The following is a 23786-nucleotide window of genomic DNA, read 5'->3' as shown; positions in this document are numbered from 1 at the left end:
CTTTAAATAATAATAACGGTGATGGTTGTTTAGAAGAACTCCGGTATTTTCCAGTATTTTCCCAGGAAAGGACTGTAGGGAAGGATGTGATAGGAGGGAGGTAGAAGGAGAGATTATATGGATTCATTCTGGAAGTTAAGGGGTTCATATTGTTCATTTCTGAGAGTGCAGGAGGTGGGGGTAAAAAGTTTTCAGGAGGAAGAAGCAGCGGATGAGGCCGCTGAGCTCTGGGAGCTGCAGAGAGCAGGTGGGACCCTTGTGTCGGTGGCTCTCTTCCAAACCTTCCTCCGGCAAGCTCTTACAGAGGTGCTGGCTCAGACTGCTGGACCCGGGCTCCCACTTGGCCTCCATGGAGCAGTCCTGCAGGTCCGCTTACCTTAAAAGTCCTTCCATCCGAAATGTCTATCTTGGTGTTCTGCCATGCACCAATCACTTGACCGTGGAGACACCGGCCTGTGACGCTCCAGGCCATTCATGTCGCTCTGTGAAGTTAGTTAGTGCCGGTAGGGCCCCGGGCCTTTTGTCTTTGACAATCTGGTCAACTCTAATAGGAATGGTGAGGAATGGATTATGTGTTGTGTATTGTGGGGGTTAAGGAAAGGCGTGGGCCTGTCCTCAAGGAGCATTATCTTTTTTATTGTGGCACAATATGCACAGCATATACAACTTACCACTTTAGCCATTTGTAAGTGTCTGTTCAGTGGCATGAAGTTTATTCACAATGTTGTGCAGCCAATACCACCATCCATTTCCAGAACTTTTTCCTCATCCCAGGCATCTGGGTGCATAGATCTTAGCCTGGGGGATGATACACTAGCACGTAGAAAGAGTGAGTTCCCCGTGAGCAAAGGCACTTTCCACATGCACTGTGGATGCATGTGGAAGCTGGAGCCGGAGGTGGGGTCCCCGGCACCTTGGTTTGGTTGAGCATTCAACACTGTGCCTCCAAGCTTGTCACGCTCCCCCTGGTCAGGCTTGCCCCAGGCTCTCCAGCTGTGGGCCTGTGGACTCCCAGTTACAGATAGTTGAGTGACCAGGACAGTGGATGTGCTTTGCAGTCCTGGGCCCCATCACCATCTGTCTGCATCCCATGCAGGGACAGCACGTCAGTCACTCTGTCATTGGGTGGCTCTGCAGGATGCAAGGTGCTGGGGAGTGCCTGCTCCACGTCACTCCCTTCCTGACTCGGCCTTTCTGGTTTTACCCCCTGATCTCCGCAGGGCTCAGAGGTTGTGATGATTAATTTTGTGTGTCAGTTTGGCTGGGCCACAGTACCCAGATATTTGGTCAAACACTATTCTTGATGTGTCTGTGAAGGTGTTTTTTGGATGAGATTAACAAATCCGTAGACTTTGAGTAAAGCAGATTACTCTCCATAAGGGGTGGGCCTCATCAAATCCGTTGAAGACCTTAATAGAAAAAAAAAAAACAAACTCATCTACCTGGAAGAAGAGGGAACTCTGCTAGAAAAATGCCTTTGGGTTTGGATTTGACCTGCAGCCTGGGTCTCTAGCCCACCAGCCTGTCCTGCTGGACTTACCAAGCCTCCATTATTATGTGAGTCTCAAAATAAATATCCATCTCTGTTAATAGATGGAAGTGATTTTATATATATATAGGTTATATATATATATATATATATATATATATATATATATATTTGTTATATGTCTATCAATATATATATATATATTGGTTCTACTGCAGAGGGTTTTCCTGCAGTTCACCTGGCTTAGAAGTAAGTGTTCTCATAGGAGAGACAGATGTATTTAAGCCATTCATGAATACAGTGTGACAGATGCAGCATTAGAAATGCGTGTACAGTGTTATGGGGCCATAGGTGGCTCCTGGGGGCTAAGAAAGGCTCCCTGAGGCATACAGAATAGGGCACTCAGAAGGCGTCTGTGGCAGCAGGGGGTGGAGGGCTGGAACAGGAGCCCACGTCCCTCCCTGCAGGCCGGATGCTGAGGCGCACCCACTGAGCCTGACACAAGCCTTTGAGCACTATACAGCTGTCCTTACTTTACACCAGGGAACACGGAAGCTCCAGAGAGTGAGTCACTTACCCCAAGATTCAAGGCTGAGAGGCCGTGGAGCAGAAATGGGAGCCAAAGGGCTGGCGGGCTCCCCGTTCTGCGGTCTCTGTGCAGCCCGCGTCCTGCTCCCCAGGGCCCTCTCAGGAAGGGAGGAAGAAATAACAACCCAGCTTGGGCATTCTCTTCTCTCAGACACGGGTGTCCAGATGGAAGGTATTTCTCTGACTCACCTTTCAAATGTCCATTTAAGGAGAATCGGGGATTGTAGTTTATTTACATCTACGGTAGAAAGTCGTCAAGGCTAATGGAGGCCCCTTTTACCCCTCCCGTGCCCACAGCCTGGCATAGACTCACGGAGGATCTTTAGGCCTTTGACTCCAGGCTTCCATAGCAGTGGAATGAGCAGGCAGGGAGTCACATAAAGGAAGCTCTGAAAATCCTGAGACATGGTCGCTCCTTGGGCTCTAAATGCTCTGTACCATATGAGACCAGAGCTAATGCCTTCTTTTTTGGTGAAACCACTGCCATTTCCCGATTCGAGACTTACGGTGTGCTCGAGTGTATAGTCTGTGTCCTGTGTCACAGGTCTGCCAAGAACTGTCCCCAGCCTCAACACACCCTCTAGTTCACACCGTTTGCACAGGGTCTCTGAGAAAGGGAGCCCGCCAAGGGGACAGACTCACCTGTCCCCTCGTGTGCAGCCTCCCTTGTGAGCTGGGGAGGACTGGAAGGAGAGATTTATACAGGTGAGACTTCCAGTTTCAGGGGAATGTCCTGTCGTTGACGGGTTGGAATTCCTTAGTTTGAGACCTTAGTTCATCTTGGAAGCCTTGTGACCTTTCTGTGGGGTCAGAAGTCTCTATAGGGACTGTTGTTCTGTCTCTACTAGGTCAGAAAGATTAAGAATCCAGTAGGAAAAATTGGCCAACAGTTTGGTTAATGTTATATTGACCCACGGTGACCATAGAGCCCTGAGATTCTTTGAGGAAAAAAAAACCCAAACTGGTACAGTCAAAAAGAGCAGATTTCTCCTATTTGAATGTGTTGAACTAGGCCACCTGCCTGCACAGTGTGAGACCCAGGGCTCCCAGCGAGGGCTATTGGCAGGCAGGAGAGCCCCGGGAAGGGGGTGATGGATGAGCACAGCCTTAGTGAGGGACGTACGATGCTCTGCCCCCCAAAAAGAGAGGCCGGGCAGACTTTAGGGGTTTGAATGGCTGCCGTGTTGAGCAGGGACAGAACCATTCTGAATGCAAAGCCGTGGTTTCCTGCTCAGTGAACTGACATTCACTGGAGGTGGTCGGGCTTCAGAAGCCAGAATCCAGGATGGAAACTCCTAGGCTAAAGGACCCCCAAGTCCCACACCCTGCCCATCCCCCACCATGTCCAGGCAGAGCCCAGATGGCATCTCTGAGGGGTGCTGCCATTGAGGTCCCTGCACCCCGTGTTGTGGGGGGACTAGCTGATCTAGAAGCATCTCTCTTCCTTTCAGTCTAATCTGTAGGGTCTCAACAGCTTCTTCTGGGCTTCAGAAAAGGGTAATTGGCATCGGCGGAGGGACTGCTACGTGCCGGACTCCGTGCTTGGGCACTTTCTGTGCATTACTCATTTTCTCCTCACCGGAACCATGTGACGTAGGTAGTGCTCCTGCCCGTTCCACAGCGAGGAACTGAGGCACGGTGAGGTGAGCTCCCTTGCCAGGGTGTCAGCCATAAAGCCGTAGACCTGGGGTTAAATGCAGTCTTTCTGGCCCCAGGGCCCACCCTCTTAAGCACCAGACTGTTTGAGAGAATTTTCCTCACTGTAGACAAAAACCACAAATCTATTTCTTACGCAACTTGATTGTTATTTGACGTCTTAGCATCAGCTGTCACTGATCTCTCTTATTTTGAGACCTGCTTTTTATATTGAAAGAACTTGAGGAATTTGCACTGGTTTTTGTCCTTATTTGATTTTTCATCTTTTTTATATTCTAAGTGAATGAAATCTTTTGCTCCTGACCTGTCACTAACTGGATTAGCTTGAAATGCGAAGATCAGAGTGGGATTAATTAACTAGAGTGGCTTTTGCTTATGGAGTCAAAAACTGGGCAGGACGGGGCGTTTGTCCATCTATGTTTAATTGCGCACGGGGAGGACTTGAGCTTCCATCCTGGCTGGGTTGGATGGAGTTGGCTGGGGAACAAGACATCTGTCACATCATCTCTGCGTGTCCTCAAGCAAGTAGCTGAGAACTCATCTCTTCCTCAGTCCTTTGGGTGGGGTTCCTTAGCCTAGCCCTCCTCACTATGTCGGGATTCAAAGGTGACAATAAAGCACTAAGTGAGTCAGGCACCAACTGGACCAGATCGAACCCTGGCCTTCTCCCCAGGGAACTTAGACTCTACAATTGCACTGACATGAGTGGGTGCAAAGAGCCCCCAGAATGCTAGCACCCATCCCTCCTCTGCGCCTCACCAAGATTTGAGCCCGTTCTTGCAAGGGTCAGTCGTGCTGAAGGTCCAGCTAGAGAAGAGGACAGCCTTGGCCACTGTCAAGGTAAGAGGCAACGAGAGAGAAAATTGGTGGCAGGAAGTCAGCAATCAGGTGGTGATTTGCAGACCTTGCTGGAAAATAAACCAAGGGTGGCATAAAGCAGCACTGTCCAGTAGAAGTTTCCATTTTAGCAACTACTAGCCCATGTGACTGTTGAGTACTTGAGATGTAACTGGTATGACTGAGGAATTGAATTTCTCATTTTACTTAATTTTGGTTAAAATAAAACAGCCACATGTGTGTCCAGAGGCTACACCATGGGTATAGAGCTTTGCTATTTTAAAAAGAAATCATCTTTACACACAGCTTTCACTTACAGACAATGGCCTTGTGAGGTACATAGAGTATAAGTGATCCTTACAAACGGGGAAACCGCAGCTCAGAGCAATTAAGTACCGTGCCCCAAATCACACAAGCCAGTAAACAGCAGAGCCCTTGCCCACGGAACCCAGCGCTGTTGCCTTCCTTTTCTCCTTGTGGCAGACTCCATTCCTCTCGTGGCAAGTGAACGTTGCTTACATCTTACAGCTCTCACGAGTGGCCGCCCCCGGATGCCCCAGTGGACAGCCTCCTATGTCACCAGGAGCTCATTCTGCCTAATGTCAGGGAGCACAGACCGTGCACACGCGCCCTGCTTCCCCGCTGTGAGGATGCCACCCTCCACCTGCTTCCTGCATGGCTAGTGAATAAAGGGTTCAAGCAGAGGATCACAGACCCTGATGATGAATGACTTCCCCGTCCCCAGATATGCCGTGCTCCGACAGGTGCACGACAGCAACAGGGAAACCGGACTCTCTTCTCTTCCAGTGGTCAAGACCAGCACTGCTGAACCAGGTTTTCCCCGAGACAGGGAGAGTGCCGAAACCCCAGTGGCAGCTTCATGGGTGCATCTTAATGAGCTCTCAATCCATCAGTTTCTGCAGCTGTCACCAGTGTTCTTTTGAGAGGGTGGGGTGGGGGAGGGGCACAGGAACTAGGCCCCACCTCTCCAGGTCTTGGGGCATCGCACAAGTGGGCTGACATAGTCCTGTGTTCCCCCTGTGTTACTACTATAACCTATACTTCCTTTTTTTAAAAAGATTTTATTTATTTGACAGAGAGACACAGCGAGAGAGGGAACACAAGCAGGGGGAGTGGGAGAGGGAGAAGCCCCGATGCGGGGCTCGATCCCACCACCCTGGGATCATGATCTGAGCCGAAGGCAGACGCTTAACGACTGAGCCACCCAGGCTCCCCTATAATCCATTTTCCTACGATCCTTTCTGTTGTGATGTCTCTAAAATACGCAACATTAGTAGTAACGTTCTGGGGCAAAGCATAATGCATATTAATTTTCTTTTCTTTTTTAATAAATCTGTATATTTTAAAGGTTAATAAATCATGGGAGCGAGAAAGCCTTTTTAAAGGAAAAGCTTGGCAATTGAACGATACATTTTTCTGCCCTAAAGACACTTGTCAAACAAGCTCGTGGCTCAGAGAGTACAGTTTCGGCAGCAAATTCTGAATTCTCGGGGTGGGTGATGCCCTCTGCCTCTGCGTGCCGGTGGGACTGTTTTCGGGTAAGGATGCTCTCTCCAGATGCATGTAAGGCAACACAGGACTTTTGGGAGGCCTGCCAGCCAGCAATTACATGCCTCAGGGAAGGGTGTTTCTACAGAGAGCGCCCCACACGGAGTCCGAGCGTGTGTGTGGATGTCCAGCGATGCTGCCTTTCTCCCATCATGCTCTTCAGGGCAGGCTCTCGGACCCGGACACGATCCCCGTGTGTGTCTGCAATAGCCGCGGTGACGGTGGAGCGGGGGTCAGAGTCCATTGAAGGCGATGGTTGTTTCATAGAATTATAGACTCACTCATTCAGCTCAGGAGTATGATTGACATCTTCGACCAGCTGAACTAATTCGATCTAAGCACACCCAGACCGGTGGGACACTGGCCCAGAGCGACCCGCAGACGAGCCGCACGTGTCAGGCTGAGCCCTTTCGTGGCCAGGTTTTGACCGCCCAGCTAACCGTTCTTCTGAGTTGTGCCCCTTGATGGGGACTTTGGAAGTTACAACTTTATATGTTACGTATTGAAATGTAGATCCTAGGGGCGCCTGGGTGGCTCAGTTGGTTGAGCGACTGCCTTCAGCTCAGGTCATGATCCTGGAGTCCCTGGATCGAGTCCCGCATCGGGCTCCCTGCTCGGCGGGGAGTCTGCTTCTCCCTCTGATCCTCCTCCCTCTCATGCTCTCTGTCTCTCATTCTCTCTCTCTCAAATAAATAAATAAAATCTTTAAAAAAAAAAAAAAGAAGGGGCGCCTAGGTGGCTCAGTTGGTTAAGCGACTGCCTTCGGCTCAGGTCATGATCCTGGAGTCCCGGGATCGAGTCCCGCATCAGGCTCCCTGCTCAGCAGGGGGTCTGCTTCTCCCTCTGACCCTCCTCCCTCTGACCCTCCTCCCTCGCATGCTCTCTGTCTCTCATTCTCTCTGTCTCAAATAAATAAATAAAATCTTTAAAAAAAAAAAAAAAAGAAATGTAGATCCTATTTCATATTCACTTTAAAAATAAGCTCACACCAGAGGGGAGGGGGTGGGGGGATAGGAGCAATAGGTGAGGCAGATTAAAAGGAACAAACTTCCAGTTATAAAATAAGTCATGGGGATGAAAAAAGTACAGCATAGGGAATATAATCAGGAATATTGTAATAACTTTGTGTGGTGACAGATGGTGACCACGCTTCTTGTGATGGTCATTACACCTGAAGTTAATACATTATTATATATGGTATGTTACATATAACACTATAATATTATAGTATAATATATATAATTATATACTATAAGTAATTATATATAACATAAACATAATATAGTATATAATATATATTACAATATAGTATATATTATACCATATATTATAGTATTATATGTCAACTATACTTCGATGAAATGTTTTAAGAAATTACACCTAGCAAAAATTAACTCATGACTTTATAGCAGTGAGTGCCGCAAATTTGGGACCGGGCCTCAGTCTTCCTCCAGATCTCCTAATAGGAACGCGAAGACCTTTGCTTCCATACCTCTCCCCTGCTCCCGTGATGGAGTGGCCGAGCACCTGCTCCTTGGGAGGAGACTGGCCGGAATGTGAGGATATGCCTGTGGGCACAGACTAAGCTCTGCCACTCCAGGATGGCCGCGTAGCAGGGCTGCATGCCACTGGCTTTTGGGGAAACGTGTATCTCCCAGGGGAGCAAGAAGCTGGCCCCGACCGAGAACGGTCACCCTCTGCATGCGTGTGCTTATTAGCACAGGGTCTGTTAACAGCCACTGACTTCGATCAGGGTTGTCTTGGGAAACACATACCGCAGGTTCCAAATGCACTGACTTCGATCGGGGTTGTCTTGGGAAACACATACCGCAGGTCAAATGCACCTGTGCTCGAGAATCCTGATAGGGAAGTTCTTTTGTAATTATGCGTAGTCATTTTGTGATGAAATTGTATTATGTGTTGGGCATCTAAAAACAAACATTTCAAAATATAATTCCAACGTAGAAAAATAGCCACTTGAGGATAGAGTCAACATATCTATATAAACACACAAAACACCCCATTTTATAATCTCATTACTTCAATTAGGAGGATATTATGAACCTTTTACTATGTTATTAAATAATTTTTCTAGATCGTGATTTGTAAAAAATTGCACTGTATTCCATTATACCTACATATGATAATTTTAATCAGCCTCCTTTTCACGTGAGGTAATTAGGTCGTTGCTAATTTTTTTAAAGATTTATTTATTTGAGAGAGAGAGAGCACAGGGAGGGGCAGAGGGAGAAGGAGAGAAGCAGACTCCACTAAGTGCAGAGCCCAGTGCAGGGCTTGGTCTCACGATCCTGAGATCATGACCTAAGCCAAAATCAAGAGTCAGATGCTTAACTGAACCACCCAGACACCCCAGGTTGCTAAATTTTTTGCCATTATAAAAAAAAACTCTGAGAAACATGTCTTATATATATATGTGTGTGTGTACATATATATGTATATATATACATATCTATGTGTGTATGTATGTATGTATATATATGGCCTTGGGTGCATTTCTGATTGTTAGCTTCGATTTAATCCCTGAAAGTGGAACTCATCCGTGAAATAGCCTCAGTGTGTTTAAGGCTTTTCATTCATACTACAGAATTTCTCTACAGAAAGAATTGTACCAGCTGACCATTCCCAGCAGTGACGAGTGGTCTCTCACCAATATGGGGGGTTCGGGGGTAGGGAAGATGGTGCTGCTGTTGGCCCACATACATGGTACATTGAAATCCGTCTGTTTTCCGGGGACTACAGCTGACGTCATCACCACTCTGCTGGCTTTAATAAGATGGAGCAGCACTCCATCTATCAGCGATGGCGCTGGAGTTCTTCGGGGCCATAGAAGTGCTGCATTTGAAGCAATATGTGGGTAGCGGGCAGGACTCTATGACACTCCAAAGATTGCTGTCCCTGGTACGCGCACACCTTCTCCTAGTTACTCCCCTAACGCTTTCAGGGAAAACGAAAACGTGAAAGCATTTCTGTTTCCCTTAAATCAGAAGGGAAAAAAAAAACACTTTTCAAGTTGAAGAAGGTGCTTTAACATATCCTATTAATGTACTTGTCTTTGTGCCATTGCGGTTGTAAAATGCAGTTTTGGTATTGGTATGGAGGAAGAGAGTTCCCACGGAAGCAGAAAGGGCCTGTGGAAGTCACAACACAGCCAGCTGTGTGATACCAGCTCGGTTCTAGAGAAGTGGGCGTTTGTACGGAGGGTGGCACGCGTCACCTTACCCTCGGTCCTGGAAGTGGGGAAGCTGCTTTTTGAGGTGATCTCAGTGGATGGATGGCTTCCAGCTTTGATTACTGGGAAGGGTTGCAGATCGCTGGTGATGCCTTGGCCGCCTCTGCCCTGGCTGAGCTGGGAAGTACCTCCCTCGCTTTCAGCGACTTGCATCGTGCTTCCCAACTTGTCTTGCGATGAGTAGAAGTGGCCAGTTCCTCGAGTGCGTCTGAGAGGTCCTCGGTTCCCTGGTCAGGCCCTCTGGTTCCATTCTGAGCGTCACCCCGGCAGGACCGTGGCAGGACCGGGCAGCCCCTGCGTGCCACCCCACGCCCCACCCCGAGGATGTGCACGCTTCCAGAATGCAAAGAGCAAGGGAGAGCACACCAGTCTGAGCAACTGAATCTAGTCTGGGAATCAAAGAGACGACATTTTGAAGGTACACCATGCTTTGAAGCCTGTTAGCCAGGCACCCGGACGATCCACCTTCCAAAGGATTTACTTTTTTTTTTTTTAAGATTTTATTTATTTATTTGACAGCACAAGCAGGGGGCAGAAGGAGAAGCAGGCTCCCCGCTGAGCAGGGAGCCTGATTTGGGCTCGATCCCAGGACCCTGGGATCATGACCTGAGCTGAAGGCTGACGCTTAACTGACTGAGCCACCCAGGCGCCCCCAAAGGACATATTTTAGTGCTGCAAATGCAGAGGTGAGTCTCTGGCTCACCCAGTGCCCCAGCCGGGACAGCTCCCGGCAAGAAACTATCAGGAAGATGTGATCCTCTCTAGGTTATTGTAAGACCCAGGAGATAATCAGTGTTTTCTTTGCTGTCAGGACTCAAGCAGGGCAGTGTTGTTCTGACGTAGGATTTAGTCTGCTCGTGCCAGTCTTCCATCCCGTCACGAATGAAGGGCTGCACGTGTATGAGGGGAGGGCCTTGTCTGCTGTGCAGCTTTGTTGGGGGACCTGAGGTTGGCGCATGTGTGGCTCTGTTCTCTCTGACCCCGACACGTTTCCCTGCATCTGAAGCTCAGACCCAGCTAAACGCTAAGGGTGTGAAGGAAATCTCAAAATCTCAGCTTTGGGAGGGACCTCGGCAGCTCTCAAGCCCAGCCCTGGTTAGCTGTGCAAACCTCCCACTGGGCCTGGCCTGGAGCCTCTCTGAGCCACCCGTTCGGGGGCTCTGATGCTTGAATGGAGTGTTTTCTAGCCATTTTTATGTCGTCACCTGGGTTCTGCCTTAGAAAGATCTTAATTGTCATTTTACAAGACAGCTCTCTGGCCAAAAGAAGAGGTTCTTGGACTCCTTCTGTGCTCCTTCTCCAAGTTTAGCGTCATTCCCTCTGTTATGGGCCAAATTGTGTCCCTCAAATTCATGTGTTTTAGTCCTAACCCCCAGTCCTGCGGAATGTAACTATATTTAGAGATAGGGCCTTTAAAGAGGTAACTAATTAACGGTAAAAAGATGTCATTGGGGTGGGTCCTATGTGCCTGGTGTCCTTCCAAGAAGAGGAGATTAGGACACAGACACAGAGGGACGACCATGTGAGGACACGGAGGAGAAGATGACCATCTACAAACCAAGGAGAGAGGCTTCTGCCAGCACCTCAATCTCAGACTTCCGGCCTCCAGAACTGGGAGAAAGTGCATTTCTGTTGTTAAAGCTGTCCGGTCTGTGGTACTTTGTGATGGCTGCCCAGCAGAGGGATCCACCAGCCCACCACCCCTCTCCTAACACCTCGTAAAAAGTGGCATCTAGAAGAACTGATTATGATTGGGCCAGAGAAGAGTAGGATGGTCAGCACCCATGTTATTTTTTTTTTTAAAGATTTTATTTATTTATTTGAGAGAGAATGAGAGAGAGCACATGAGAGTGGGGGGTGGTCAGAGGGAGAAGCAAACTCCCCGCTGAGCAGGGAGCCCGATGCGGGACTCGATCCAGGGACTCCAGGATCATGACCTGAGCCGAAGGCAGTCGCTCAACCAACTGAGCCACCCAGGCGCCCCAGCACCCATGTTATTAACAAACCAAGATCCCATTAACTTGGCTGGTCATGATACCGAGTGACCATCTCCAAAGGCTTTCGTGTTTGTTTTCTAAAACTATTCTTGCTCAGGCACTCTTTTTGCATCCTGTACTCGATGCAGTTGTTTTTTGAACTTGGTTGCAGGATTTTATGTGTAGTCCTGTTAAACTTTGTCTGCCTTGGGCTGAGTGAGCCAGTGACCGCCCCCATGCCTCAGGGAGGCCTTTGGAAACCACGTGGGGTGTCATCACGGTTGGGCCTGAGGGGTTCCCACAACACACATCCCATTCCCTGGTGAGAACCTGGGGTTTGGATGGAGGATTTCCTTTGGAATGACACGTAGGACAAAACTAACTGTCCCTAAGGTGGATTTCAGGATACGCAGTGCCCAGTGTGGGTACGATGGGGTTTCAGGTAGGATATCTGGGAGAGGTAGGTATGAATCCGAGCCGTAGGTGCAGAAACCCATGGTGGTATCCACGAGAATTGGGCCTTGCTGAAGGAGGGAAGACAGGTTCTGAGAAATGTCCTGGCTCAGCCAGAATCACAGGGGACGTGTGACAGAGGCAGAGTTTGGCTTCTCTATCCCTGTGGTTCCTTCTCTATCGAAGAAATTTCTTCTGGGAATTGAGGTAGAAGAGGCATAGAGATCCCAAAATGAAATGTCAGAGTCCTGTCGAGTTATCTAAAAAGGTCTTCTGTGTCATCAAGCCATTGCCTGCGAGGCTGTAAGAAGGTAGGGTCCTCCCTGAGGACATCTCAGGGGAGTGTTTGGGACAGGATCAGCCCTCAGAAGATGAGCTTCTTTTGGAATTCGACTTAAATTCAAGTGCTCTTCATCTGGCTCAGGAACATCAGACCCTGTATTTTGCACATGATCCAAGTCATCTGACCAAGGATGGGTATTATGGACAGGCCTGGGTCCTCCCTGGGGCCATGTTGGTTTTTCACAGCAGAGCATCATTGGCTGTCTGCATGGATAGGCCTGCACTGGGCAGTTCTGTTGTCCCCGGGGCCCCTGACAGGCACAGGCGAGCACCATTAGCTCGGAAGTGCTGACAGTAAAGACACCTAGAACATTCCACAAGAACTCTTCTCCCTGAAAGAGAATAGTAGTTCATACCATATGATAAATTCTTCATGACTCGGTCAGTCATTGGGAGGACCGCACTCTTCTTGAATCCATTCCCATTTCCTGTGATTTCCCCTTTGGTGATGTTCCTAGAAGATGTTCATGGGACAAAGAGTGTAAACATGGCTTGCTAATCCCAGCACATCCTCTTTGCTGGTCCTTAGCACCTCAGGTGAGTTTTTAATCCCTGATCCTGACTCCTCTTCTGCCCGTGTGGTGGCCTCTGTAAGGAATAAGGGCAATAGTAAGTACAGATGCACTTTGTGAATTAAAAAGCTGTATTCGGGGGCACCTGGGTAGCTCAGTCGGTTAAGCGCCTGACTCTTGGTTTTGGCTCAGGTCATGATCTCAGGGTCATGGGATTGAGCCCCGTGAGGCTCTGTGCTGAGCATGGAGCCTGGTTAAGATTCTTTCTCTCCCTTTCCCTCTGCTCCTCCCTGCCCCCCCTCCCCCCCCGCCAAAAAACAACTGTATTCAAATGGAAAGTACACGGACCAGTTTATCCTTACAGGTACAGTAGTCTTAAACTTTTATTTATTGTAAACTGAAGTCCCTTCCATGCTTCCGAACTGTTTGCACTGACCTCATTCGTTACTTGTAATAGTCTGACCCTTTTCTTCTCTACCTTGACATGTCCAAACCTCGAAGTCCTGGCCGGACCCACCAGCTGCCTAGGCTGCAGGGTGGCCTTGGGAGTGACCTGGGGCCTCTGCGGGCTGAGGAGGTGATGGGGTGGTAGGGGCTGCCGAACCAGTGGCTCAAGGGAGAGGTGGCTTTCCCACCCATTTTTGGCCCAGCGAGGGCAGCCTGTACTTCCCGAAGCTTTGGGCCCCAGCCTGACACTCCGTGAGCTCATGGACTCCTGTGTGTTTCTGTTCAAGATTTACGTCCACCTGAAGGAAGGCGGGGGCCCCGATGGGCTGGACGCACTGAAGAATAAGCCCCAGCTGCACAGCATGGTGGCCCGAAGTCTGTGCCGGAACGCGGCAGGCAAGAACTACATCATCTTCACGGGGCCCAGCATCACCAGCCTGACCTTGTTTGAGGAGCTGGAAAAGCAAGGTTTGTTGTGTGGCGAGCCAGTCCCAGCATGGCCGCCGCCGCCCTGGAGAAGCAGTGGGGAGGTCTGGGGGGTGCAGGTGCGTAGCGACCAGCACGGCCCACAGACCGCTGCGGCCAGGAGGGAACACAGCGGTTTCAGCCCGCGGTGTGCCTGCCACGTACCTGGACCCTGCCGGGCACCAGAGATCTGAGGGCACGCCTGCCTCGGGCTCACACTCTGCCCAGGGCACCTTTGTGTCCTTCCCTGTGAGACCGGGGCCATTCCAGCGGTTCTCCCGGTGTCTTTGTCCATTCGGGCCGCTCTCACAAAGTACCTCAGATTGGGTGGCTTATAAACAGCAGGTATTTATTCCTCACAGTTCTAGAGGCCAGAAGTCCAAGATCAGGACGCCAGCCCTAGAAGGGCCTCTTCCAGGTTGCAGACCTCCCATGATGTGATGGAAGCGACAGGAAGCTCTCTGGGGTCCCTTTTCTTGAGGGCACTCCTCCCATTCACGAGGGCTCCACCCCCACGACCCAGGCCCCTCCCAGAGGCCCCGCCTCCTAACAGCCTCCCCTGGGGCATGAGGCTTTCCGCGGAGGAATTTGAGGGGAACGCACACATTTGCTCTGTAGTGCCTAGATGCCGCTCCTGCGAAGGCCCGGAAGTCTGGACTCAGCCCCCACCTATGATGTGGGCGCTCAGGCTGACAAGGACATCACAGAGAATTATGTAGATTAATACAGGCTCCAGGGCAGTGGGCCTCAGAAAATTCTTAGTATCCCTGGTGCTGAGGTGCTTTGTTCATCGGTTGAAAGATTGGGAAGCCTTTGCGGCTCTGGCAGAAATGGGGCTGGAGAAAAAGCTCTGGACTGAGTCAGGGAGCCCGAGAGCAGGCTGCTTATCCTTTGCTTTGTCCCACATTTTTGGGGGATTTATATCTAGTCCACTCGGGAGAAACATAAAAAGCCTCTGCTCCGCTATGGCAGCCACTGGAATTGCAGACCTGTTGCTGAGCAACGGATCAGACATCTGGCCTTAAAATCCTCTCGAGTCATAGGGAGCCACCACCTTCTGACCTTGACCTCCGCCACGGCAAGGATGAAGCAGCCGCTGGACTTGGTGCTCTGCTGGCCCTGCTGGGTCTTACTCCTCTGCGAGGTCCAGTCCCCGACAGGGCTCGGGGTTTACCTGTGGGGAGAACTCAGGGTGGAGAGGTCAGACTATGTGAAGAGGGACCGTGGAAGTCAAGGTGGAGAAAATTGGCCCTCATGTGTGTTACCAGCCACATGGGAAGAATGAGAGTGTGGTGAGAACCTGGGCTGCCATCCCTGCCCGCCTAGTCCAGTCCCGGGGTGGGTGCGTGGCCATGAAGCCCTGGGGTACCTGGAACTGCCTTGGGGTGCAGATGCAGGGATGAGGGAAGCATGCACGCGGTTACAGAACGTTTCAGGTTACTGACAATAGGGTGTCAGTGTTCGGCGGACTTCAGTCTTTCACTGAAGACCCTGGGGATGAGACCGTCCCCAGTGACTTCAGTCAAAAGGGCTGCTTCACGCCCCCTGCAGGCATCCAGACTGGAGCTGGCTGCAGGGAGAAGCAGGCTCCCCGTGGCCCGCTCAGTGGGGCAGGCCTGTGCGTGGGGAGGGCCAGGAAAGGCCTCGAGCCCAGGGCGGAATTTAGCGAGGTCTCCTTGTTCACACTGGCCTGTGCTCACAATCCTGCCTGCCCCCATGGAACCTTCTGTGCATTAAAGGCCACACTGTCGCCCCTCTCTCGAGAGGCTTTACGTTCAGAGGCAGGACGCTGTCCCGGCGCATATTGCTTGGTGATTCTTTCCTCTGCATTTAACTTACCTCCCAGGGGATGGGGGCTCCGTCCTGCACGCTGCCTCTGGGTACTGTGCACGCAAGCACAGGGCGGGGCCTGTGGCTGGTCCAGTCTTGGCCAGAGTGTTAGGGGGTCATAACTGTGGTCAGGCTTGGACAGCAGACAGACCTGTGCTTAATCCCTGCCTTGCCCTCCTAGCTGGAAGCCTGGGGGCCTCTTGGAGCTGTAGTTCTTCTTCTGTAATGTGGGTAGGATAACCTGGGTGCAGAAGTTTCCAGAAGTTTATAGAAGCAGATGGGATGAGGGGTGCACATGCTCAGCGCTGTGAGCACTGTTAACGACGAGACTCCCGTTGGTACTGCCAATTCACTGCTCATGTGATGGTCTCGTGTGTCATCTTAAAGGTACTTACAGAAGTCCTGGGAGAGATAGCACCTTCGGGATAGAAGTCCCCGAACTGTAGCAGTCTCCTCTACGGGGACTTCTAGGGGGCCCGTCTCCCAAGCGTCAGCCTCAGAACGGGGCAGTCCCGTCCTCCGCGCCGGTGTGCGCGGGCTGTCCGTGACCGTGTGGACACGGATTTGTGTCCCTCTCCCCGCAGACATTTACTGCTGCGGCCTGCTCAGCTCCAGGAAGAGTGACTGCACCGGCCTGCCCCTGTCTATGCTGACGAGCCCGGCCACCCCCCCAGCCCGGGGCCAGCACCGCATCAAGATGAAGGGGAACATGTCTCTGATCTGCTGGTACAACAAAGGGCACTTCCGCTTCCTGACCAATGCCTACTCGCCGGTGCAGCAAGGTGGGGCCCCGGGGGGACTCTGCAGCTCTGGTGTTGGGTAGCCCCCGTTCCCCAGCACTCACCACGCCACATCCGACAGGGATGGGAGGTGGGCAGGAGCTACCGGGGCCCGCGGGCCGCCAGCTCAGCGTGGCTTGCCAGCTGGGAGAGAAGCCACGGCGGCGGGCTTTGTGGGTCCCCCGGCTTGTGCGTGGCCACGGTGAGTGGCCGTGTTCGAACGGCATTTCCCCGATCACTTGATCATCTAGGAGTCTTTGAAGAATCTGTTCTGATGGGAGGGGAAAATATCCACTGTTTTATCACTTTGGCATCGTTCTTCGAGGTTACCCACTGGTGTTTTGGGGCGTTCAGGTGATTCTGTCATTAATCTTCCTGGGGGTTTAGAATCCATTCATAACAAAGGGATTTACTTAGCAAGGATTCTATAGTTAAAGTAGCTACAGCTGAAACACTTGTAAACTGCTGAAAAGGGAAATGGAAATGACAGTGGGGCACTTTACAGAAATATTTGCATTTACATAGTGTATTTGAAAATCCCCTGTATTCCTTTATATTAAGACATCTTTCCTCTTCTGAAGGAACTCTGTAGGGGGCTCAGTTGTGGGGGAGGAGTGTGGGGGCATGTATGTGGGTGTGTGTGTGGCGTATCTCTGTGATGTGTACGTTTGTGGGGGGGCTGCTTAATTAACGTCTGCTGTTCATTTATTCTATCCCTCACCCCCTGCACACACACCTAAGTCACATTATGTTTCAGTGGAGATTAGAATCCAGGGACGCAAGCCTATGGGACTTGGGTGTAGAGAGCTATAGAAACCTCCAGGGCTGTGTGAAGGGCCGTTAGAGGAAATGTTTGGAATTGACCTTGCAAGCCGAAGGTGGGACTTTGAATTGGACTTCTGTACTCTCCTGATTGGGCAAGAGCATTCACGGGGAGAAAGTTCGGGAAGAGGTTGTAGGAGCTGCCTCCCACAAAATTGTGCATAACAAATTATAAATTATGCAATACGATTTAAGATGACAAAACCTTAAAACCCCAATCTCAAGGTTTGAGAGCCTTAAATCCGTCACCAAGGGAACCAGCAAAGAGGATATTGATGGGGAAGAAGAAAAAAATTGGTAGGCTTGATCTTTAAATATGCCAAAATTTAGCGTTTGTGTTTCTTTCAGTTGTAGTTTCCATTTCTAAAGTACTCTAAATCACAAAATCCTGGGTGCCTGGGTGACTCAGTCGGTGAAGCATCTGCCTTGGGCTCAGGTCAGGATCCCAGGGTCCTGGAATCGAGCCTGACATTGGGCTCCCTGCTCAGTGAGGAGCCTCCTTCTCCCCTCCCCTCTGCCCCTTACCCTGGCTCATGCTCTCTCTCTCTCATGCTCTCTCAAATAAATAAATAAATAAATAAAAATCACAAATTCCCAAATTTTAGACTCCCTTAAAATTCCCAGAAAGTATGCCTCAGCCCCTCTGGCAGCACCCCTAGGGTGGGTGGCCCAGACACCCATGAACCAGGCCTGCTTGGGAGCAGAAGCACCCGGAGGCAGGGAGGCAGTGTGGAGAGCCCAGGCTGGCCCCCCTCTCCTCCCCATGGGGGATTCCTTTCACTAGTCCACATCTTAGAGTGTTTGGTTTTGTCTGTTTTTTTTTTTAATGAAGGGAGATATTTTTCCTTTCAATGTACTTTCATTTTTTAAAATGTCATAATTTTTCTGCACCCTCATTAATGATCCATTTTTTATATGAATAATGTAGTGAATATTTCCATACATTTGGGAACATCTTTGATCATTTCCTCAAAATAAATCTGAGAGTAGAGTAGCTGGCCCAGAGGGTCTGAACATTTTGAAGGCTTTTGATGACATGTTGTCGAAAGACCGTTCTTAACACTGTGACAGGCTATGAGAGGACCCATACTCCTCCTGCGTTTACCAACACATTTTTTTCCCCTAAATTTGTCAATCTGGGGGGTGAAAATGCTACAGAATTTTAAATCTAAATTGAATGACTACTGGGGAGGTTGCGCATCTCTTTGTGAATTTGTTGGCCAATTTTCAGTGATTTCTTCGTGTTCTCTTCAGTTTGTCCTTTGAGATGCTTGTCTTGTTGAAAGCAAATTTTATGTGTATAATAGGCAAGTGTTTTTCTGGATTTGTTTTACTTTTGCTTTTATTTATGATTAGTATTTTTAAACCTAAAATTGTTTTTCCTTCTGCACGGGCAGATCTGTTGGTCACATTCTTTGTTCTTACAAGAGCTTTGGAAGTCCCTGCTTTGTGCCAAGGCTGAATGAGTGTAAGATCACCTGCTTGTCATACAGTGTGATTTTGTGCTCTTTACAGTAACCCTCTGGCATCAGTTGGGTTTTTACTCTTTTTTTTTTTTTTTTTTTAATTAAGTGGCAAGGGTTGGCTGACCAAGCAGGCCTGCCTCCGTGCCTGAACCATTTATAGAAAAACTCTTTTTCTACTTTTTAAAAATATCACCCAGAGGATGAAGTCTCAAATATTGTAAAGACTGCCTTTCAGCTTTAGACTCTCTCATGCTATGATCATATATATATATATATATATATACATATATATATATATATACACGCTCTTCTAAAAGTTGAGTAGAATTTCCAATTTTAGTAAATATATAACTGGTTAGGAACATTTTAGGAATCGGTTTATTATTTCTTCTGGATTCTAAGGAAAAACGTCCCTTCTTTCAGAGAGTGTGAGCATGTGCACAGGCTTCTTAAAAGTCGCATTTCCAGGGATATCCGTATGGAGAACCCAACCCTTCTGCTTTCCTTCTGAAATCCGTTTTGGATCTGTCCTCTCCCTACCAGAGTCCTGGCCCACCTGGGGTTCAGGCTCCATGAGACCGATGCACACACACAACGCGGGTGTAGGACTGAGTCAGGGCTTGACTCATGCAGCCTCACGGAGTGGCGGAACGAACGTCAGCCACGCCACGAATAGCCTTGGCAGGCGGTGGACGGGGCTGCCACCGCGCTTGAGCACACGTGTTTCTCCCACCCGGTCTGCTCGATCTCGTGGTGCCGCAGAGGTATCTCGTGGGCGCACGGAGATTCCACACAGCTGCGAATGCGCAGGGTTCGCCCAGGGCACCTTTGGGCCGCATACGGGTGACGTCAGCAACACCAGTAAATATCAGCCTCTTGTCAACCTGCCCCATGTCCAAGCTTGTTGGTCCTCAGAAAAGGATATTACGGGACATTTCTAGCTGGAATAGTATCTCAAAATCCAAAATATCTCCAGGGACGAGGGTGATTTATAAAAGGGGGGAAATGCTCAAGCAGATGAGCGCAGACCTGGGGTTTCAAGCCACTCTGCCGAGATTTCCAGCAGGAAGCCTCGTAAGTTGACAACTATGAGGAGGATGAGGAGGGAATGAAGGGCTGGAGCAGGTTCCCTGTGGCATTCAAGGAACTATGGCCCCGGCGGTCACCCAGGAGGCCGGCGCTGCAGGCTGGGGGAGCTCCAGGGACGAGGTTGACCCCGAGCCCCTTGGCGCGTGAGCCCGACTCCCTGGAAAGCTGGGTGACTCAGAGCGAGTCACCCTCCACATCTGGGGAAGAACGGAGGGGACTCTGTTCCTGTATAGGGATGATCTGATGCGCCCATATCCACGTGCACTCCGTGGAGCCCTATGGGGCCCGAGCCTCTTTAGACTCAGAGGAAGCTGTAATTTCGGACAAATGAAAACGGAGCTGGGAAACCTGCCCAGGCCTGGGCTCATGTGTGAGACTAGGATGCTTCCCTGATCGGTCTTGGGCTGGGGTGGGGTGGCTGAGGTAAGGGACCAGGAACAGGCATGCTCAGGGGCACTGTTGGAGAGGGACAGCCCTCCTTGGAGGCTGCAGGACATGCCCACCCTGCCTGCATGGCTGGATCACCAGACAATAGAGCATCTCCATGCAGAGTCCCAGAACCCTCTGGAGAGGAGGAAGCCCCCGGCCTGGGCCTCAAGGCCTTCTGACCCTCCAAGAGCTTTAGGAAATGCATTGCCTGGGCCCCACTCCAGGCCTCCCGAGACCACATCTCTAGGGGTGGGGCCCTGCCAACCTCAAGTTCTCCGGGGACTTCTCTGTGTGAAAAACCAGTATCTGGGGGCATGGCTGGGGGGCAGGGACCAAAAGAAACAAAGATTCCAGCTCAGGGCTCAGTCTGTGCAAATGGATCCCTACACTCCTGTCTCCTGCAGGTCCCTTGGTGAGCGGGCAGGAGACACGCTAGGTGAAGCCCCTTATGCCTGCAGGGGACACCCCTCTTGTACTTCCACCATATCCATTCAAGTAGCACGAAAACTTCGCACTCCTTTAGACTGATCCCTTTTGAAAAACACACTCCAAAAAACAGTGTTGTTCTCATAATCACATGATGCTGTGGGGGGAGGCTGGTCAAAGGAGATGGTAGCAAATCCCAGCCAAACCTGAGCGCGCACGGCTCCTTGGACAAAAGCGTTCTTCCACGTCTTCCGCGTCATGTCTGGAGGGTAGCTGTGGGCCTGTGGGGCGGGTCTTGGAAACGAGGTGGTCCCGCAGCGGTTTGGGCAGCAGGGTGAGGAGGGCTAACTGATCTCTTTCTGCTCCTCGCACCCCGATCAGTGGGCAGTACCCCTGGACACCTTCCCATTTGCATTTAGTAGAGCAAAGGCATTTGAAGGCCTGGGGTTGGGGTGGGGGGCAGAGTTTCCAGGAGCGGCAGGATGCAAAAGGCATTTTCCTTCCCTTAGTCCACAGGGCCCCCCAGAAGTTCTGGGATGCATGGAAGGGGGAACCTGGGGCTTGTTGGGTGGGGGGCTCCTCGTTCTTCTGGATCTGTAACTCCGCCCTTCTGCAGTGATGGAGGCAGGCAGAGGAGGCAGAAAGGACTCGAGCGCTCCCTGACCTCGGCAGCCTTCGTGTGCGGAGGGAGGAGGTGGGGAGAGTGAGTCCTGCATCTCCCCTTTGCTCTCTGAAGGCCCTGCCAGGTGCGGCACCCTCCCCGGTGTCACTTAAAGCCACCTTTGGGCCCGCCATCACCCCACGTGCCCGCAGCACCCCTACGCACTCACCTAACTTTATGTTCTCAAGTCCTCGGAAGCTTTTAGGGACTGGTGTCCATCTTCTCCCCCTCGCCCTCCCGCCTTCCCCCTCGGGTCCCAGTTGCATGGCAGCACGGCCAGGCAGGGTGGAGCTAGGACCTTCGTCAGCGGGCGTGTGCAGGAGACGGTTCGGGAGGGGGTGTGAGCTTCTCTCTCCTCCGCAGGAGTGATCATCAAGAGGAAGAGTGGGGAGATCCCCTGCCCCTTGGCCGTGGAGGCGTTTGCTGCCCACCTTAGCTACATCTGCAAGTACGATGACAAGTACAGCAAGTGAGTGAACAGGCGGCTCATAGCCACGGGAAGGCTCCTGCGGTCTCGCGGGCGCGGAATAGAGGTTGCTGGGTGCTCAGGAGCCCCCCAGCTTCAGAATGAATGGAACAAGCCCCTGGGAGACAAAATCCTGAGCCCCCGTCCTGGCCTTCTGGGCTCGCCCGTGCAGCCCCCTCCCGTCCGGGCGCCCTGCCTCCTCCCCCGCCACCCTTGCCCTGAGGTGCCCTTCCTTCCACTCACTCGGGTCTAGCCTGCACCCTCCGTCCCCCGGCTGGACTGCCCTCCACCCGTCCCTCACAGCTGCGGCCCATCACACTGAGCCCTGGTTTCCAGCGCAGGTTATATAATTCTTTCCACTCTGGATGCCCGGAGCAGGTGCACACCCCCAGCGCTGTAACAGGAACTCAAGAAGCAATTGCTGGTGAACCTGAGTGTGACTATTAATTGCCAGGGTCGAGCCTCACAACCTAGAACAAAGTTGGAGTAACCCCAAAGACAGGTGGGCGTTTACTCAGCCCGCTTGGAGGGGAATCTGCTGGACTTCATGGCAAAGAGAGAAAACCGAGGACCCAGTTCTCCCTGGAAAACTGAGCCTAGGTTTGGAGGGGAGCCCCACTCCACTGGGAGTCCTTGAGCAAATGTTTATTGCACACCAGGTGTGTGCTCAGCACCTGCTGATTCCATGCGGTTACTACAAAGGAATCCGCATTGATTTAATAGACACGTTCAGGACCGCTCTGGGCTGCTGGTGGTGAGGATACTGACCCTCAAACACTCCTCAGTCCGGTGCAGAGACAAAGATGTGATGGAGGATACAGTGCAGGGATGAGTCCTAAGTTGGGCTGGCCCTGGAGGGGCCTCCCTGAGGTGACATCCGTCCTGGACCTGAAGGGAATGCGGGGGTGGCAAAGAGACGTGCACTCGGGAGGAGGGGACACATTGCAGACGCCTGCAGCTGAGGGTGAACTTGCCCTTGGGACGTGGAGGCAGTTCAGTGTGCCCGGGACACGGCGTCCGAGGAGGGCGCTGGGCAAAGCTCGGGTTGGAGCTTCTGAGCCTCGCCACGGAAGGCCTGGCTCCCCGTTCCAGCATCTCCTCCAACGACTCCACTCCCACCCAGTCCTCTGATAGGAATGGTTTTCATCTTAATCCCAGGTCAAGTTCAGTGTGACAGGGCCTCAGCGGGAGCCGGCCCCCAGCCTGCCTCCCACCCCCACAGCTCCTCGGTAGCAGCACTGGCCATGATGAGGCCCTTTGGGACCATCCCCCCCTGACGCGGGCGCCCGTGAACCCCTGGGGTCAGCCTCTCTTATCCCTCTGTCCTCGTAGGTATTTCATTTCTCATAAACCGAACAAGACCTGGCAGCAGGTGTTCTGGTTCGCCATCAGCATCGCCATCAACAACGCCTACATCCTCTACAAGATGTCCGACGCCTACCACGTGAAGAGGTACAGCCGGGCGCAGTTTGGCGAGAGACTGGTGCGGGAGCTGCTGGGCCTGGAGGAGGCCTCGCCAGCCCACTGATGCGGCCGCGGCCGGGCTCAGGTGAGGACCAGGTCCGGGAGGCCGGAGGAGGGAGAGAGCCTGCCGTTCTGACCTGCCCAGCCCGAGCCCTGGGCGCCCCCGCGGGGGAGGGGGGTGGGCCCGGAGGGGTGCCCCGGCCTCCGCAGGGCCCGGGGTGGGCCTGGTCAGACGACGGCTGCTCTCCCGGTTCCCCTTCAAAGAAGAGCACGTCCTCCCTCCAGAAGCCGCCCACCCGGTGCCGGGACGGGCGCCGCACCCAGACTCTACGTGCGGCCCGGGCGCTGCCGGTGGCCTTTGCCCGGCGGGGCGGCGCATCCTCGGGACACCCGTGGAGCTCACCTCGGCACGGGGGACCCGGGAAGGCTGTCGCCACCAGAGGTGCCGGGACAGGATGAGCCGTAGCGTGTTCTGCTAGAAGGGCCTGCTCTGTGAGGGTGTAAAGACGTGTGTGACCTGGTTCCCCCTCGTGCCGTGTCTGCAGGTGACCGGAAGCGAGCGGGTCGCGCTGAGGCGGTCGGGCGTGTGCGGGAGACCAGAGCGTTCTCTGGCACTTGCCTCGTGCAAGCCACTTAGAACGGGTCTCCTAGGACAAGAAACACAAACTGGGCCATGAAAATGCAGGGATGCAATGGGGGGAGCGGTTGCCCGTTCTGATTAATAAATGAGGCGTCCCTACTCATTTCATTTCTCTGGCTGGTGGCCCGGG

The 23786-nt window shown here is 51.8% G+C and overlaps 1 protein-coding gene across 3 annotated transcripts in view; it reads left to right on the top strand.

Moving 5' to 3' along the window:
* PGBD5 (piggyBac transposable element derived 5) overlaps positions 1–23780 on the top strand; it is a 96937-nt gene extending 73157 nt beyond the window's left edge. Inside the window, exons 4-8 of one of the 3 annotated variants that reach the window (XM_035008433.1) lie at positions 13407–13587; positions 15999–16196; positions 21450–21555; positions 22885–23101; positions 23302–23780. In XM_035008433.1, the coding sequence (XP_034864324.1) occupies positions 13407–13587; positions 15999–16196; positions 21450–21555; positions 22885–23080 (681 nt within the window). In that variant the 3' untranslated portion in view covers positions 23081–23101; positions 23302–23780. Of the gene's footprint in view, positions 1–13406; positions 13588–15998; positions 16197–21449; positions 21556–22884 lie in introns of all 3 variants that reach the window. The other 2 variants (XM_035008434.1, XM_035008432.1) reach the window with 2 other exon arrangements.
* The last annotated feature ends 6 nt before the right edge of the window (positions 23781–23786 follow it).

The sequence above is a fragment of the Mirounga leonina genome, unplaced genomic scaffold (genome assembly GCF_011800145.1).
Source record: "Mirounga leonina isolate KUSES-001 unplaced genomic scaffold, KU_Mleo_1.0 Mir_152, whole genome shotgun sequence".
NCBI classification, from domain to species: Eukaryota; Metazoa; Chordata; class Mammalia; order Carnivora; family Phocidae; genus Mirounga; species Mirounga leonina.
This window is presented reverse-complemented; position numbering and strand designations above follow the sequence as displayed.